Genomic DNA, 17,603 nt, shown 5'->3' on the forward strand with positions numbered 1-17,603 from the left:
CTCTGTATAGTAGAATCCTGTGTAGTAGACACAGGGGGAAAAAAAAAAAAAAACTACATCCATCTATTCACTTATTCACAAGGCGTTGCCACAGTGGGTAGTTCTGCATATTTGAATAGCCACATTTTGATGCCCTTCAATTTTCTGCCCTTCCTTATGCAACCCCCAAAAGATGTGTGTCTCCTCCTGGGATCAAACTTGTTAGGCGAATGTGTAAACCACTACACTATGGAGCCGCTGCGGTGTAGCAGAAACGAGAGAGAGATGATAAAAGCATTTACACATGTACTTAACCTCCTTCACGCAGTGGCATTACCTGATTTTTTGCCTTCAACCGTTTAAGGTCTTCCTCCAACAGCCTCTTGTCAGCCTGCAGGGAGCCATTCTTCTCTGACAGCACAGACAGAGACTGATGCAGAGGGCTGATGTCTGCCTGGAGTTTTGTCACCTGGTGAGACACAATTTTGGGAGGTTTTCAAAAAGCAGTTGGAGCAGGCTTGGTCAGTACCAAGATATACCAGGGAACTTAGACAAAAACAGGCTAATAAAACAAGAGGAGATGCTGTACCGAGGTCATGCACTGTAGTGCAAAACAAAAATGCCACCAGAGGGGAGTCTGATGGTGAATGGGCAGTAAGTTCAGCGAGCAGTGGAACATGTTGGTGACGTTAGTGAAGTCAAGTATTTCTGGAAGTATTTTTGGTTTAGTTCCATTGATAAAGATGAGAAAGTGAGCGCTGAAGCAGCTGTGTGTGCCATTTGCCTCTAGAAAATTGCAGCTGGAGAGGGAAACTCATCCAATTGCACATTTCCATCCATTACTGATGTCCTCAAGGAAAAATCTATGGAAGAAGGTACAAAACTAGATACTAATTTCCTCATCTATAGAGACACACCTATCGGGCAGCCAAGGAACAAAATGAGCCGATTACCAGCGTTCTCAACCCAGACAACTGACCGGGCAGTCAGCCTCCCATATGTTCAAGTCCCTATTTCACAATGGTAAAGAATCCTTTTATAAAAAGAACATGAACCAGATCTCCACCAAAATTTAATCAACTGTTCCGTGTACCACCCCCAACAACTCCAGAAATTTTAATATAAATCCGTTCAGAATTTTCTGAATTATCCTGCTAACAAACGAGCAGACCAACGCGAGTGAAAACAGAACCTCCCTCCACCTGTCAGTGGGCGAGGTACTTATGGTTCTGTGGAGTTCTGGTGAACTTACAGACATACAGAAAATAATGCAAGTGCCTGACATTTGTTTTGTTACTGACATTCATTGCTCCTGCTTTTGTATGTAAAATATGTCAGGTAAAGGTGGGCGTACTGCAACTCATTCAGCAGCAGAGCTTCTTATTTTCAGTCATTTACGGCTGCAGATTGGGGGAAATTGTAAAGTTTATTTATTTATTTTATTATGACAATAATATTATGCATCGAAGTAAAGTTTATTTTTTCTCCTTTATGCTGTCAGTTAGTTCTTAGAAAGAAATCAGAATTGCAGGTTACACTCAGGAAAAATTAATTAAAAATTGGAATTGGAATCCATGCATCTCTCCTAATCTACTTAACACAAAAATTACAATTCAGGCTAAAACTGTCTAAATAAACAACACATAATCAACCTTTTGTCACTGCAGGTTCGTGCCCACTCGTCTGTACTAACTGTGCAGACGGTGTCAGTTTATTCCGACACGTCTGCAAAGAAACCTTCATTTTCTCCATCAAAATTCTGCCAGATTGCGATGATTTCACAAACTGTCCCTCTTCCCTGCTTGTTCGTTTTTAAATGTTTACAGATGAGAATCTAAACTTAAAAGCATAACAGACTAAGCTGCAGGAAAAGACTGAATGAAGCATTAAGACAAACAGCAACACCCAGTGCCGTGAACTTACTTTAGCCTGAGCTTGCTGCAGCTCTCGCTCCAGTTTATCTCGGTCCATTTTCAGCATCCTGCTGGTTTCCTGGAGAGCGCTGATAGTCTCCATCTTCTTCAACTGCTCCTCCTGCTGGACCAGAGTCTTTGCTGTAGCCTGAGAACAGAGCGGTAATAATAATAAACAGAATTGTCGTTTTTGTCCTTTGCACATTCGAGAGTCGTGCTACCATCCTACTTTGTACTAATTGCTACTACAGATTCTCTGCAGTCCTACAGACAATAGAAACTTTTGAGCTGACTCTTAATGAGAATTATCAACTACAATTCATGTTTAAGTTGTTTGACAAATATGTGGAAGAAAGGTTTTGTAGAGTACAATGAAGCTTTTCATACAACAGTATTTCCTCAAATATTTATCAGTGTCTCTTGTCTCAGGAAATAACGTGCCTTTTTTTTTTTTTTGGTCCGAGCTGATATTTCTAATCCCACGATTTAAATCAGTGTAACTGCTTAATCCACACTCATTTATTCTGCTGAAGTTACAACATTATGGTGTTACTACTGAGTTAAGAGGTAACTCACCAGGATACCTTATATTTATCTGTACAATGCTCACAAAAACAACAACCAGTGTGTTATCAACCAAACTACCCATGGGGAAAAAACCATAACAGGTCATTTTGGCTAAACCTGTAACAGTTGAGATGAAGTCCAAGAGCTCCACCCTGACACTCATCCAGGTAAAGAAATCCCAGAAAGCCGAGTCTGTTCATCAGGATGAAGCGTTTTCCATGAGAGAAACATTTCGGCATTCATCCACGCGTTTTTCCCACGTCCAGATGAACAAAATCAACTTTTTGCTAGGCTTATAACATAATGGTGATGAATACTGGTTGGAGGGGCCCCCTGTGAATTTTTTACCTCAGCCGCAGCAGACTCGACAATCATCCCAGTATGCAGATTATGTTATCAGAAACACAGCTTCTAGTTTGCTACATTATCTGATGAAAAGTAAAACTGTGCAATCATTCCTCCAACTCATACCTGCATCTTCTCCCTCTCAGCATTCAGGGCTTCCTGTAGATCCTTCAGTTCTCTTTCTTGGTGTTCCACTCGCTGTTTGTAGCGAAGGGCCTCTCCGTCAGATGCCTCACATCGAGCCACAGCGATCTCCTTTTCCCGCCGCACGAACCTACACCACAAATGCACCTTTTACACTCAGTTCTACTTTGTTACCTCTGAAGCATCATGATGATGATGCTTGATGATCATACATTTCATGATGAAATGAAACTGTAATGATCCCTTTGTTATAAAACTTATTTGCACAACGTCTACATATGCTTCTACTTCAAGATAAAGTGTGAACTATCTCAAGACATATGCAATAACGCACGTGCTCATCAGCCTCTCGTGGTGCAGTACCTGAGGATTTCTAGTATTTGCTCAGTGGTCTTTCCTTCCTCGCTAAATGACAAATCAAGCTGCTGCTGCTGCTGTTGTTGCTGCAGCTGGCGGTTCTTCGCAGCCATTTCATCCATCTGTTGGTGCAGCAGGGTATTCTGCTTCTCCAACTCCTCACAGCGACGGCTCTGATTGGACACATCCTCCTGAATGAGAGTCACAATAAAGACTGTTAAGATCACTGAGAAACAGTCTTGTGACAACATTTTCATTTGTTTAAATTAAGATTAATCACACGATTTATTTAACTTTACATAACTCATTCAAATGTGCGTGAAAAGACAGGGTGGTTAGTTTCCCTCTTCAGACTTTTGGGTTGTTCTACCTTCAGCTTTTTCTCTGCTGTGTTCCAGGCTGCAGTTTTCTCCTGCAGGAGAGAGGAGGTCTTCTTCAGTTCCTCCTCTAACTCCATCTTTTGTGTGGCTCCTTGTTGGAATCTCTTCTTCAGCTCCTGTAGACCCTCCACGTCAGCAGCGTGAAGCATTAGCTCCCGTTCATACTTAGCCTGTGCCTCTCCAGCTAGCTTAGTCTGACAGGAGAAGAGAAAGGGAGAGGGAGTTTCAGGTGCATGTCCACTAGAAGAAACATGATAGAAACTAGGTATATTAATCAGTGTTTGTACCTGGAGAAGGCTTTCCTGTATGGCCTTCTGCTCCTGCGTTACAGCACCAGTAGCCCTCTCTAGCGCCTCCTGCTGCTCTACCTGACTGGCCTTCAGACTGCGTTGCAGCTCACACACCTGCACAAAGAGAGGAAGGAACATTACTGCAAACACCTATTTTACACCTCGCTATCTCAGCTGCCATAGGGCACAAAGCGGGGTACAGCCTGGACAGGTTGCCATTCACACTTATGACCAATTTAAAATCACCAATTAACCTAACCCCACTTACTGCATCTCTTTGGACTGTAGGAGGAAGCCAGAGAGCACCCACACAGACACGGGGAGAGCATCCACACAGAAAGGCCCCAGTCAGATGGTGGCTTCAAACTTAGTTATATATAATTCATCGTGGGCATGAATGTCATGGTAATTTGGGGCTTTTAATGATTTCTTTAAACCATTCTTTTTCAGGGTGTAATGGTTGTACAGCATACATCTTTAAAAACTTTAAAAACAAGAATTGGGTACACAAGTTGGAATTTAGTTTTGATTTTGTCTAATCCATACAGCATCAAAAGTATGCATGCAGACTCAAATATATTCATATGCTCCCTTAAATCTTTTGATAAGTAGTGCTGAAGGTTCTACAATGTCTTTTAACTTAAGACCAATGCCTATTAACTCCTCGTTAGTGATCATGATTGACTACAACTGGCGGTTTCTGTTTGACAGCATTAAAAGCATTTGTTTGACAGCACTCGTAGTGACCAGTACTCAACAATGGGAAAGTCCAAGGACCTCAGTGGAGATCTAAGAAGGTGAATTATAATTTTAAAAAAATGTACACAAACTGTGAAGGTCTCTAGGAACCATTTCTAAACAATTGCAGTTCAAACAATTTTATGTAAATACAAGTTATTCGGATGTGTCACCACTTTGCCGAGGTCTGAAAGAAGACCCAAACTATAATCTTTAGATGGGAGCAAACTGGTGAGGATGTTCAGGAAAACCCAGAAACAACCAAGCCTGGAAAATGCTGGAACACCAGCATCACCGTCCACAGTGAAGCCAGTTTTATGTCACCACAGACTGAGCGGGTGCTGACCAACAAAGAAAACACGGCTCCAAAATCAACACACTTTCGGACTTGGCTGAAATTTGCAGCTGCCCACACAGAGAAGCCAAATGCCTTCTCGGGAAAATTTTATGGTCAGACGAGACAAAGATTGAGCCTTTTATCCACAATGACAAACGGTATGTTTGGAGAAGTAAAGGTGAGGCCTTCAAATCTCACAACACTGCACCAGCCGTCAAGCATGGTGATGGTAGTGTAATGCTCTGGAGCTGTTTAGCTGCCAGTGATACAGGTACTGTGATCCCAAACACATATCAAAACTGGTTTTGGAATGACTAAAGAAGGCTAAGATTAAGCTTCTGAAATGGATTTCCCAAAGTCCCGACCTCAACCCTACTGAAAATGTGTTGAAAAAGCCATAAAAAATACACTTAAAAGATCGACCAATTTAAACGGTTGAGGGATTCTACCAGTTCTGCCAAGAACATTTAACATTTATTTAACCAAATATTACTTGGGGTATATGCATATATTTGAACATGTACACATAATTTTGACCGTGTGTGGATTGGAGAGCATCCAGAACTGAAGAAGCCCTTCAGATGAGAGGTGAAAAATCTTCAAGAAACAAAAAGAAGTCCAGTCGCCCTTTTTATTCAAGCTCCAGAGACGGTTTCTTACTTGTTTCTCCACTGCGTCCACAGCCTTTCTCCTCTCCTCTTGTTCTTGCTGCTTCATTTTCTCCAGCTCCAAAATCCTCTTCTCCAGCTGCTTCTGCACCTCCTCTGACTCCTTCAGGCGAAGCTCCAGAGGAGAACGCATCTAAAACATGAAGAATGATCAGTATGCTAGTGTGTTAAAAGGTATGCAAAGAAGTACTGTGTTTATGAATGAAAGCAGCGAGCTGTACCTCCTTCTCTTTCTTCAGACTGTCTTCCAGAGTCAGCACCACGGATCTATACTGCTCTACAGTGGCATTAGCATTCTTCAGCTGCTCTTCTAATTCGCTGTTCTTCTCCTCAACACTGCGCAGGAGACCCCTCACCTCTGAGAGCTCCTGCTCTGATTGGCTAGACAGCTGGGAGGCTGCTGGGACTGGAGAGCGCACTGTGGGAGACATTACTGATCTTTTAAAGCTGACTGAGTATACAAGTATTCTATGACATAATACTGTAACACTGATGATGGCTTACCTCTCAGTGGTGCTCGGAGGCCTGCAGCCCTGGTAACTGGGGTGGTGCTGGAGGTGGTAACAGCCTCAGAGGAGGTAGCAGAGGCCAGCTGGGCTTTCAGTACAACCACCTGCTGCTCAGTGCTACGCAGCAGCTCCCTGGTCTTCTGCTGCAGTGTGTTCTGGGTCTCTAGCTGCTTCTTAGCTTCTAACAACTGAGCCTGCAGGGGCGGTGGAGGTTACAGAGGAATGAAACTATTACTGACAGGAAAATATATACTGGCTCCACAATCAGTCTGTTTCAGCCACACTGTCTCCAACTACACTTACAATTAAAGCGATGAACACACATAAAATATACATACGTCCATAGAGCGGCCGAGAGCATGTCTTTGTGCCACTTCCTGTTCTAGTCTGGTCTTCATCGAAGTCAGTTCAGACTCCAGTTGTTCTATTTTGTTGTTCAGGCGCTGGCGTGTCTCAGTTTCTGTACGCTCCATTGTCAACTGGACATATGACACCCCGACCCCCAAAAATACAAAAAAAAAAAAAAACAAAGCATTGGAGAAATTAAATTCAAGCACTGAAATCCTTTTTACTTTACACATGTTTTGACCAATACTGAAGGGGAAACAGAGGTATCAATGCAAAACAGGCATTCAGAGAAGACTGGACCTCTGTGCATATAAAACACAGACTTATGACATCTGTCTAGCATATAAATGACAGGAAATTACCAAAAGCATCACATTTCCAAACTCTCTTGCTGTGATACGGTACCTGTATAGTCTTGAGGTTGGTGAGCAGCAGGTTTTGGTTGCGTTGTTCAGCCAGCATGGCTTCCTTCTCTCGACCGAGTCGACTCTCTGCTTGTCTCAACATGTCTCTCTCTTTAGTCAGGTTCTCCACACGCACCTACAGACAGAGAGCACAATATTGATGGCGACCCATTAGGTAATCATCATGTGTAAGTTCCACTAACATCTGAACAACAATCTAGGAGTACTGATTCTTATAAAAATGAAAAAGTGCCCATGAAACAGCAAATATGACTGAACTTGAGCACAAATTGAATGGTTGTTGTATGTAAATCAGATTAAATTCTAACACATACTATAGAAGGATTAGAGAGTCTTGTGAATTGTGGACAAATGGGCAGGCAAGATGACAGAGCTCACTGGTCGTTCAACCAGATGAGAAGGAAAAAAAAAAATTATTTCGTTTTTGCTTTCACCAACAGAGATGCTAGTTTTGTCTCCTTCAGTCTGAAGAAGGGAACTCAACTTTTCTAGATTGGTTGTTAACAGCACAGTGAGACATAATTGGCTCAGAGAAATTTCACAGCATGCCGAGCAGCCACGCTACATTTGTTTTAGAATAGGTACAAAGTATCCATGATAGGAGGTTCAACTTATTATCCCTTTGATGTTTATGAAGTAGCTGCAAAAGCCACATGAACATACAGTGCTAACTGGTTATGCTTTTATGGGACAGTCTGGTTTTATTTTTAACAGTCACTCGTTACGTCTGGCTCAGCCATAAAACTGTGTGCATCTGATGTGTGCAGTAAATTTGGATTTGAAGCCTAAAAGATACATTAAAACAGTCTACTGTAGCCACTCCTCCTCGTTATTCATAACTGATTTTTAATCTGCTTCCAAGGTGAGTTAATATAAACGTCAGAGAAAAATCGAATGATATTTGGAACGATAACCAGTACAGCCCAACTGACACACAGTAAGCGTCCTGATCCTCTCCGCTGTTTTTGCTCACCTCTTCCAGTGCTGCTTTTTCAGTAGCCTGTCTCAGGTCCTGGTTCATCGTGTGGATAATGTGCTCGTGTCGCTGAGCCGTTGCAGACAACTTTTGGTTCCTCTCCTGTAGGGTAGAGATCTCTCTGCGATAGGCTGATACAGTCTCCTGGAGTATTTCGTATCTGGCATTTAGAAACACGCACACACAGATCTCAGACTTTAAAAACAAAACAAAACATAAACACGCAATCTGTCACATTAGTGTTTTGTGTCCTGAACCCACCGCTTGTTGCTGAACTCTAGCTGAGAGGTCAGCTTAGCGTGGCTGGAGCGGAGTTCTGTCAGCTGCCTTTGCAGCCGGTCATTGGTTTCATTCAGCATCCTGTCATTCTCTGCCTTCTCCTTCTTATACAGAGCAAAGGCGTCATTGAGCTGGAAACAGACACACATCAAAAGAGCGTCTGGAATTAGATTCCTAATTCAGCATTCCTTGTCATATGGAGATATGCTTGTACGTACCTGTTTTAAAGCAGCTTTCGTCTGAGCATTCTGTGCTGACTCTGCAGCAGCGGCTCTCTGAGGAGCAGAGCGAGTAGCTGGGACTGAAGAGCGGCCGTGTGCAGGGTGGGGAGAAGAGTCTTGACCTGAAGACATGCACAAAAACTTGATTGTGTCTGTTCACCTCAACTGCCACATGTAGCATTCTAGTATTTTTATCATTACCTTGAGGAGGCAGGCTGAAGCCGGTGCTCTGTGTCAGCAGAGCCTTATACATGTCTCTCTGCCTGGCGTTTGAGTCTGCCAGCTGTTTCTGCTGGTTCCTCTGCTCTCTCAGTTGCTCCACCTCCTTCTGAAGTTGACCCACACTGGACTCCAACTCTGATATCCTGCAAAAAGACAGCGATACATAGCTGATCTGTGTTTCATCTGACTCACCTTGGTCACATTTTCCCTGATTAATTACAATATTACCAGCAAAAGATTCAAAGCTATCACCTGACTTCATAATTAATTGGTTGCCATAACTAATGCCAAACATTTGTTAGTAGACATTTATTGAAAACTGTAAGGTGAACACGAAGGTGAATAATGTACCATTAACAGCTAAAATTTTATTAATGTGGGTTATTGTTAAAAATAGCACAATATGTATTTATAGCTTTGTTTCCAAAACAGGCAGCACACTGTACTTTAATTGTAAATGTTAATTAAAAACTGAATTTGATGATTTACAAATGAAGTACCGGTAGTCAGCCTATTGTTTACCACTGTGTGTACTCTGTAAGGATTAGAGAACACACAGTTTAGAAAAAAATACTTTCCCATTGTGGCCCATTTTGTCGTATTGTTGCTTCAAAAAGTGTCAAATATTTTCAAGCAGTGAAAAGTCAGGACTACGCACACACCAGTTTAGCACCTGGACTCTTAATCTGGAGCCATGCTGTTACAGGACGTGCTTTAGCATTATAAGAAATAAATAGTGAAGCAACATTAATTTCAAGTCACTTGTGCTCACCTACAGAGTGACAGCTAGCCTCTAACACATCTTTTGAGATTCCTCACCCAGTCTGTGATCTAATAATCTGAAAACAAATGCTGAGTAGTCCTACTATAAATACCACACAGGAAACTCTGTTTAGAACGATTCCCCTCTGTCATCCAGGTAAAATCACCTCTATTACTCACTAAGGCTCTTGTGTTACTGCATTCTGAACCCAAGAATGCATATGATTTATGAACAGGGTACTGAACTACCAGTACAAGTATTTGTATCAGCAGGAGTAAAATAAAAAGCACCATCGCTTTTACCGTGCTGATGTCACTTGGCTCTGGTGCTTGTCCTTCTCCTCCTCCAGCTCCCTCAGCCTTCCCAGGAGGCTTTGGTTCTGCCTCTGAAGCTCCTCCACACTGCGGAAAGACAGCTGCTGAGGGCTGATCACCTCCGAAGTGCTAGAAATGTCAGCAGAGCTGCTGTCATCCTTGGTCACCTGTTTGCCTCTGGCTTCCTCCAGCTCCAACAGGAGACCACACACCTGGACCACAAAGAAAAGAATCAGTGAAACCATCTACACCACTGAACATGAATACTTCATCAGTCCCCACTCACGTGATGGCCATCAAATCTAATCAGATGGAACAGACCTAACAAATGAAATTTTGAGGGGTGTAGTACTGAATATATTAGCATACCTGTGTAGATGTATCCTCCAGCAGCCTCTCAGTCCTCAGTTTGTCTCTCTCCAGGGCATCACAGCGCTGCTTGGCCTCCTCTTTCTCTTTCTGCAAACTATAGATTTCCTAACAGCAAAAAATGAACAGCATACAAGTTTAGATGACAAAACAAGTCAAAAACTGAAGAGATGAATTTATGAACAGCTGCCATACCGTTCGAGCCTGCTCCAGCTTGTTGCACAGGGAGGCCATGGACCTCTGCATGCTCTCGTACTCCTCCCTCTGACGTTTGAGGACAGGAGCTTTGGATTCGACCTCCTGGACAATTTCATCCAGCACCCTGCTCACTCTCCTCGTCTCCTGCTTCTCCAGCTGAAGCTGTGTCTGACACTCAGCATACGCATTATAGAGCTAAGCACAAAGGAGGAAGAGGAAGAATTACTCTAAGCAGGTACACTACAGCGGCACAGACAGACTAAAGGCATGACAGAAAGTAACATTTCAGACAGCATATGATCGAGTTCACAGAGTTATATCTTCACAACAAAAAGTAGCTGTACGCTCGAATATATCTGAAAATCTGCAATATATCAAAGTGCCTCAAGTAACAACAACACTAATTAAATTAACAGTAGTTCTCAGTTATATCGATTCTATTCTTACTTTCTTTACTTAATTTGTCCTTTTTCCTGTCATTGTGGAACTAAGATCTACTTTGGTGACCGATATTTTTTAACTATGAGGACAGCATGTTGAATACCTACTGCAAATAAATAAATATTCCATAAACTAGAGTAAAAGGGAGCACTACTACTACTACTACTACTGCATCTTGTTTGAGAAGTAAAACGCATCAATATAAAACATGTAAGGAATCCTGTGGGTTAATACACCCAACAACTGAACATTTTGACATAACTGAACTTGGACTACGAAATCGCTGCGAGAAAAAAAAAAGGTGGATTCACTAAATCGGTAAGCCAGAAGTCCACGTCCTTGTTTAGCAGTTCCACAGCAAATACTGTGACGTAAGAGGAAAGAAAAAGTAACAGGGACTAGAGAAAACTGAACAGCCTGAAAATTATGACCCAAAAAGAATATAAAGATATCCACGCAGCACCGGGAGAGGATACATTAAAATTTTCTTCACTCCTACACACTCAAAGTACACAAAAAAAAATGTATTTAAGGGCTAAAAAAAGTGGATTTTGCATATGTCCCCTTTAAGACTCTCTAATGACCTCAGAGGTTTTTCCACACTTCCACAAGAGGTTGAAAAACTTCCTTTGAAATTCTACATCATGACAAGAATCACTGCATCATTTCTGCATATTCATAATGCCAAACTGCCCTCCTACCACATCCCAAAAACCCAATAAACTCACGTCAAAGAACTTCATGCCAGGTTTGACAATGGCGGCAATGGCAGCTGCTGACGGGCACATGGCATCCAACTGTTCCTCAGTCAGCGAAGGCGTGCCTGGAACAGAACATGCACATGTACATAAAGGTGTGCAGAGATATTCTCTTGACACAACTTAACACAGGTAAGACACTTACAGCAGCGTTTGCCTGCAGCCTTCACTGTAGCGTTTTCCAACTCCTTCTCCATTTTCTCGATCTTCTCTTTAAGCTCCGCCTCAAGCTGAGTCTTTAGTTCTTCACCCTCTGACACCTTCTTCTCTAGAGCCTTACTGGCTGTAAAGACAGTAAAATCAAATCACACACGAGTCATCAGTGACACTCTGAATATGGAAAGCTACAGAGCCAGTTCAACCTATTAAGAATATACATTTACTACTAAGACTTAACTGGTAATTTATGCTTCAGTCTACACCATACCTGCAAACCCCTGTGAGCCTACACTGTAACTTACAGCGTAACCTGACGTGCACTTCCCGAGAAATATAACTACACATCAGGTCAACGCAGCCCACAATTAGATTCCTCCTGTGCATTTCCAGTTACTTTTTCACTGCAGTTTTTGAATTTACCAGTGAGAGAATAACAATCATTGTCTCGGTATAAGGAATAATAATCACAGCATCAACATGTGGACTCACAAATATCAGCAAATTCCTGGAGGGAGATTCCTGAAACTATCGGAATGGATATGAGGGAATGTAGAAAGAAGTGGAGGAACCAGCAGGGCCAATATGTTTAAAAACTGACCACATAATGCACCACCAGCAATGTAGGCCACTTATATAGGTTACAGTGTAGGTTCTATAAAGACTCAGAACAGAAATGTAAATCAGAGCTGAACAGGAAAGAATGATGAGACTAGTTTGTCTGTTCCTCAGTGGTCACCGTTTTAAACTCATACTCGTACTCTTTATTTAACTGACCTGGTCTAGACAGGACAGTAAAACATGGATTTGTACCTTCCCCAGTTTCTTTCACCAGCTTGCTGAGCTCCTCAATAGCTCTGATCAGTTCTTGGTTCTTAGTCTCCATGTCTGTTGCTGCCCCCTACAGGGAGCAAAGGGAAAAGTCTTAGTCTTATGATGCTATAACGTGATGGAAATTACAAATGCCCTGGCATCAATTCTTAGTTATTAGACAGCTATAGTTTCTCAGTGATTTTTCACCTTGTAGAGTGAAGACAACTTGACATGAGCATTGAGCTCATTGCGGTACTTCTCTTCCATGGCACTCTTCTCATCTTTGGCCTGGAGAGAAATGCAGAACATCCATGCAGTGAATAACATGCAATCACTTTATTATTCATTAATTGGACACATATTTTTAATGATTAATTGTTTGGCAAATAAAACATTACAAAATATTGGGTGACATCAATCACTAAACCCCGGAGTTCAAAGTTTCTGAAGCAACTTATTTCTGCATCTCCAGTGCATGAGGCTTTAGGTGCTTTCATACCACCCTGGAGATCCACTTGAGATTTATATTTACAGTGAAATGTTGCTGCTAACTTTTTTATAACTGTTCCCTAACACGAATATGGCTCTATGTACATGTACACAGGTTCTCTATCTATATACTTACCCCTGTATTTAGACAAGTACACCTATTTTGTTTAAAAAAATCCCTACACCTCGAGAATTGGCACAAACCCTGGATTTAAGATGCATCTGCTTATTGCATAGTCCCATATGTGATATTTTATAGTTGTACACTGACGTAATCAAAGAAAAACTTTGCTACTGTCCATGAAATTACTTGCTGAGCCCCACACAAGTGTTTGTGTGTTACCTGTTTCAGTTTGCTGTTGAGGTCTTCAGCTCGTTTATTCTGACTTTCACTGGTTTCCTTCAGAGCAGCGAGCTGACTTTCCAGTATGGCCGCCTGTTGAAGAGAGCTGTGGTTAGAATAGCTATTTAACTGTACTTCATATTCCACAACTACAGTAACGAAGGAGAAAATGTGTATTTTCACTCATCGTGTACTGTAATACTTACCTTCTGCTCGTTGCTCTTCAGACTGCTCTGCAGCTCCAGGATCTCTTGACCTCTCTCTCTGTTGGTGTTGAGCAGTTCCTCAGTTTTGCTCTTCAGTTCTGAAGTTAACCACTCGATCTTCTTCTCCAGCAGCTCCTTCTCCTGCTCCATGCGCTTCTCTCGGTACTGCAACATACAGCACCAGTGAAGCTTCTCTCTTCATACTTCAAGAATATTCCAGAGGAACAAAAATGCATTTAAAGGAGACCTATTACACTTTTTACCCCAAGCTTAAAATTTTCCCTCTGACACTCCAACACAGAAGCTTTGAATGATTCTCTTATTCAACCTGCACCCCGCAGCCTTTCAACTCATCTTGTCTGAAAGAAGCAGTTTCAGTCTCCTTTAAGACATCCCGCCTAAACGGGCCACTTTCTTCTAAACGGCTGAAGAACCCAGTGCCAGCGAGCACTGCTCGATTAAGTCAAAAATAATATTCATGAGCTTTTGGCTCACAAGGATTACTTTTACACACATTTACCTTATTATTTGAAACCTGTGTTGCCATGTTTAATGCAAGCATCTGATGTTATGTATATAAATAAAAACTAGTGGTTTCGTGAAATCTGATGTGTACCTGTACAGATGCTGTAGATGACTGGATCTCGTCCAGTTTTAACTGCAGCTCCATCTTCATTTTGTTGGAGTCTGTCAGCTTCTCATTCAAATGTTTCACATCCTCTGCAAGAACACCAAACCCGCAAACCAGAATAGTTACCAGGTGTCCACTGAACCAAACATGACGTATTAATGTACAATGTATCCAGGTGTACAGTTACTGAAGTGAACTTACCAGTGAGGTTCTCCACCTCCTGTGTTCTTTTCTCCAGCAGCCTCTCCAGCTCTCTCTTCTCTGCCTCAATCTCATACTTGGTTTTGGTTTGCTGTATCCATACACACATGCACATACAGTACTTTAATTACACTACTACTACTACTACTACTACTACTACTACTACTAAATGCAAGACAATTATCTGGGATCTGTAGTAGACATCTTAAGAAATTTCCATGTGTAAATCTGGGTTCATGCAGGATAAAAAGCATCTTTTTAATAGCTGGATTTTCTCCAATCTACATACGGTCAAAAGTATACATACAGGCTCAAATATATACATAAATCTTGTCAAAAGACACTGTAGAACCTTCAGCACCACTTATTAAAAAACCTGCATATACTTGAGTCTGTGTGGATTACAAAAAAACCCAAACTAAATTTAAAATTGTGCACCTAACTGTTTGTTTTTTAAGTCATTAAAGATGGATGCCGTACAATCATTGTACCCTGGAAAAGACAGTTCAAAGAAATCCTTAACAGGCCAAACTTAACATGACATTTATGCCAATGACTGTACGTAGACTTCTGACCACCAGTGAATGTGATGGTCAGGAGATCTTATTAATACCATCTACACTTCACAAACTGAACTTCTGCAACCAGATGACAGGCTCACACCTAAGGCTCAGGCTGCTGGTTCAATGCAACCAAAATATATCTTTTTAAAAATGTAATTCAGCTCTCTGAAAGTGTTCATTTCAATTCTCAAACCACATTTCATTAAATATGTACTGAAAGAAAGGAGTGGCTATTTGTTGCACACATATAGGCAGCATAATTGTATCAACACACCTTTTAAGCCATGTCCATATAAAGCTCTTATGGGCATGATTACCTGCTGCGGTAGTTTATCTTCAGTGCTCTCGCCTTCTATTCCCTTCAGAGTGCTCAACTCTTCACCTGCAGAGAGAAACATTACCACACAGGGCTTCACGAGGTCCAGGAAGACAGTGTTAAACCACATTAAAACCTAATGTTCCATTTTAAAACACATAAAGGTGACAGCACATTGGATTTTGAATTATATATAAGATTATCATTATCAAATCAGGTGATACTGTAGCAACTGTAATCAATTTCACTGGCCAGTATTATTCCGGTGTGTCACATCCATTTAGCTTACAGTGCTGTGCAAAAGCTTTGAGCCACTCCTCATTTATTTATATTTTTCTAGGAAAAATGGGAAATGTGAGGGGGTCGCACAAAACTTTTACACAGTACTGTATGTTAATAGTGTGAAGTGCTGAAAAAGCTTTAAAACTGCTCAGTTATTTGTTGTACTAAAAATGTATTTGATCTAAAGGACCAAATAACCAAAAAAAAAAGAAGAAACCAAACAAACAGAATAAAATATCAGCATCAGATTTTGGCCATATTGTTTTTTGTTTTTAGTAAACCAATTTTTTTCCCCCCAGAATTTTAAAATCAGTGCATCCTTAAACATCAGTGTAAAAAAAAAAAAGCTGACAGTTCAGTTATTGAACTGTTAACCATGTTCTGTGTTGATCTAGACAACGTGCAGCATAGAGACATCTGCTGATATGCGTATGAGGACTCACTGAGCTTTTTATTTTCCTCCTTGAGGCTCTGCAGGTCTTTGGTGGCAGACAGGATCTGTTCCTGACCCTCTGCCAGCCTCTTCTCCATGTCAAAGTACTGCTGCTCTGTAGGGGGCAACAGAAACACAGGATTTAAGTTGGTGTGCAAAACGAGACTGGATCGCAAACACAGATCAACAATTTTGAACATTAACTGTAATGTTTAATCTCAACCAGGTAAAATGAACAGTTTTAATGGATACGTGTGCGATTTATGATGCAGTTTAACATCACTGAACTGCACACTTTCTTTGAATCAGAATAAGTTAACTTACAATTGTAAAATCACTTTCTCAGTTCTGAGAAAAGGTAGTGCCAAACTCTATTCAAATTTACAGCAATATTGTGTTTATTTGGTTAATGGCAACTATTTAAAAACCACAGGCCTTCATAAGATGTTTATAAGCAAGTTGGAAACTGTTCTTTATTTCGGCTTTCAACACACTACACATCACTTATTATATGACATAAATTTAATAATTAGGCACAGCTCTCTTCCGCCAAAGTTAGCCTTAGCTTGATAATGCTAACGCTAGCGTGCAGGAGTCAGCGTTGTGAAACATATCCAGCATAATGTTTTATGCCCAAACAAACAGAAGGAATACTATAGATACTATAATACTGGAATATAGCATGTAAAAAAAGCAAGTTACACGCCTAACAGCTAACTAGTAGGTACTTGCTGTAGCTACCCACCGCTGTCTGCTTTGAACCGCTCATGCTGCGTCTGGAGCGCCTCGTTAGCATTCTGCAGTTCCGTTACAAACTTCTCCAGCTTGTTCTGGACGCCTTTCGGGAGTTTGTTCAACTCCGTCCGCTCCAGAGCCTGAAGCAGGACGGCCGCCATCGTTGCCTTCCTGTCCCGAAGAATTACAGCAAGTGACCGCCAAACTCTTGGAAAACTGCTAAACTGTACACCATCTACAGGGAAGCGATAACTAAAAAGTGCCAAACTACACTCGCGCAAAAGCAGGAAGTTTGCTTATACTTTCAAAATATAATAATAAAGTTAGAAGAGATCAGAGAAAATAATTTGATGTATCTTGGATTTATGAATGGATGAACCTGTCTGAACTTAAAAGTCAAGTTTAATTATTAATGTAGGTCGGCAGCTACAAATTCTTTTCCGGAACAACCCTAGTAGCAAGTTTATTTGCTTTAACTGTTCATTAACCTCTCTTCATTGTAACTCACCCATAACCAAAGTGCAAATCTAAGTAACCAGAATAAGTAACCAGAATAAGAATCATATATATATATATATATATATATATATATAGTCCATACTGTATACACACACATATACATACATACATTCATACATAAACTAAGTGAGTAAGTGTGAATGCAACAGAAAAGCAACATTCACACAGCAAGTATATTTACATTTCACATATTCTCAGGGAAGGGACGTGTTAAATAAATATCTATTAATAAATAATGCATAATAAAGTCATGCCTAGCAGATCGAATTTAGTTTAGTGTCAGGTAGTTTTCAAAGGTGGTTTGCTTGTTTAAGTTTCGGTTTTACAGTTTAAAAATGTTTTACTTTATGTTTTTCTTTAGTTTCATTATTCGCT

The 17,603-nt window shown here is 41.0% G+C and overlaps 1 protein-coding gene across 2 annotated transcripts in view; it reads right to left on the reverse strand.

The window, feature by feature from the left end:
- The window catches only part of LOC115795481 (nucleoprotein TPR-like), a 34,124-nt gene extending 17,145 nt beyond the window's left edge, over positions 1-16,979 (reverse strand). Inside the window, exons 1-29 of one of the 2 annotated variants that reach the window (XM_030751420.1) lie at positions 16,720-16,979; positions 15,985-16,089; positions 15,261-15,325; positions 14,381-14,471; positions 14,165-14,268; positions 13,549-13,713; positions 13,343-13,435; positions 12,718-12,798; positions 12,511-12,598; positions 11,687-11,824; positions 11,512-11,606; positions 10,340-10,537; positions 10,145-10,252; positions 9,764-9,987; positions 8,678-8,841; positions 8,474-8,598; positions 8,238-8,386; positions 7,974-8,136; positions 6,981-7,115; positions 6,566-6,706; positions 6,223-6,421; positions 5,940-6,136; positions 5,711-5,851; positions 3,973-4,089; positions 3,676-3,879; positions 3,312-3,496; positions 2,931-3,078; positions 1,903-2,040; positions 317-448 (exon numbers count right to left, since the gene is read on the reverse strand). In XM_030751420.1, the coding sequence (XP_030607280.1) occupies positions 317-448; positions 1,903-2,040; positions 2,931-3,078; positions 3,312-3,496; positions 3,676-3,879; positions 3,973-4,089; positions 5,711-5,851; positions 5,940-6,136; positions 6,223-6,421; positions 6,566-6,706; positions 6,981-7,115; positions 7,974-8,136; positions 8,238-8,386; positions 8,474-8,598; positions 8,678-8,841; positions 9,764-9,987; positions 10,145-10,252; positions 10,340-10,537; positions 11,512-11,606; positions 11,687-11,824; positions 12,511-12,598; positions 12,718-12,798; positions 13,343-13,435; positions 13,549-13,713; positions 14,165-14,268; positions 14,381-14,471; positions 15,261-15,325; positions 15,985-16,089; positions 16,720-16,870 (4,044 nt within the window). In that variant the 5' untranslated portion in view covers positions 16,871-16,979. The remainder of the gene's footprint in view (positions 1-316; positions 449-1,902; positions 2,041-2,930; positions 3,079-3,311; positions 3,497-3,675; positions 3,880-3,972; positions 4,090-5,710; positions 5,852-5,939; positions 6,137-6,222; positions 6,422-6,565; positions 6,707-6,980; positions 7,116-7,973; positions 8,137-8,237; positions 8,387-8,473; positions 8,599-8,677; positions 8,842-9,763; positions 9,988-10,144; positions 10,253-10,339; positions 10,538-11,511; positions 11,607-11,686; positions 11,825-12,510; positions 12,599-12,717; positions 12,799-13,342; positions 13,436-13,548; positions 13,714-14,164; positions 14,269-14,380; positions 14,472-15,260; positions 15,326-15,984; positions 16,090-16,719) is intronic. The other variant, XM_030751421.1, reaches the window with a different exon arrangement.
- Positions 16,980-17,603: the final 624 nt, after the last annotated feature.

This window comes from Archocentrus centrarchus, chromosome 17 (genome assembly GCF_007364275.1).
Source record: "Archocentrus centrarchus isolate MPI-CPG fArcCen1 chromosome 17, fArcCen1, whole genome shotgun sequence".
NCBI lineage: Eukaryota > Metazoa > Chordata > Actinopteri > Cichliformes > Cichlidae > Archocentrus > Archocentrus centrarchus.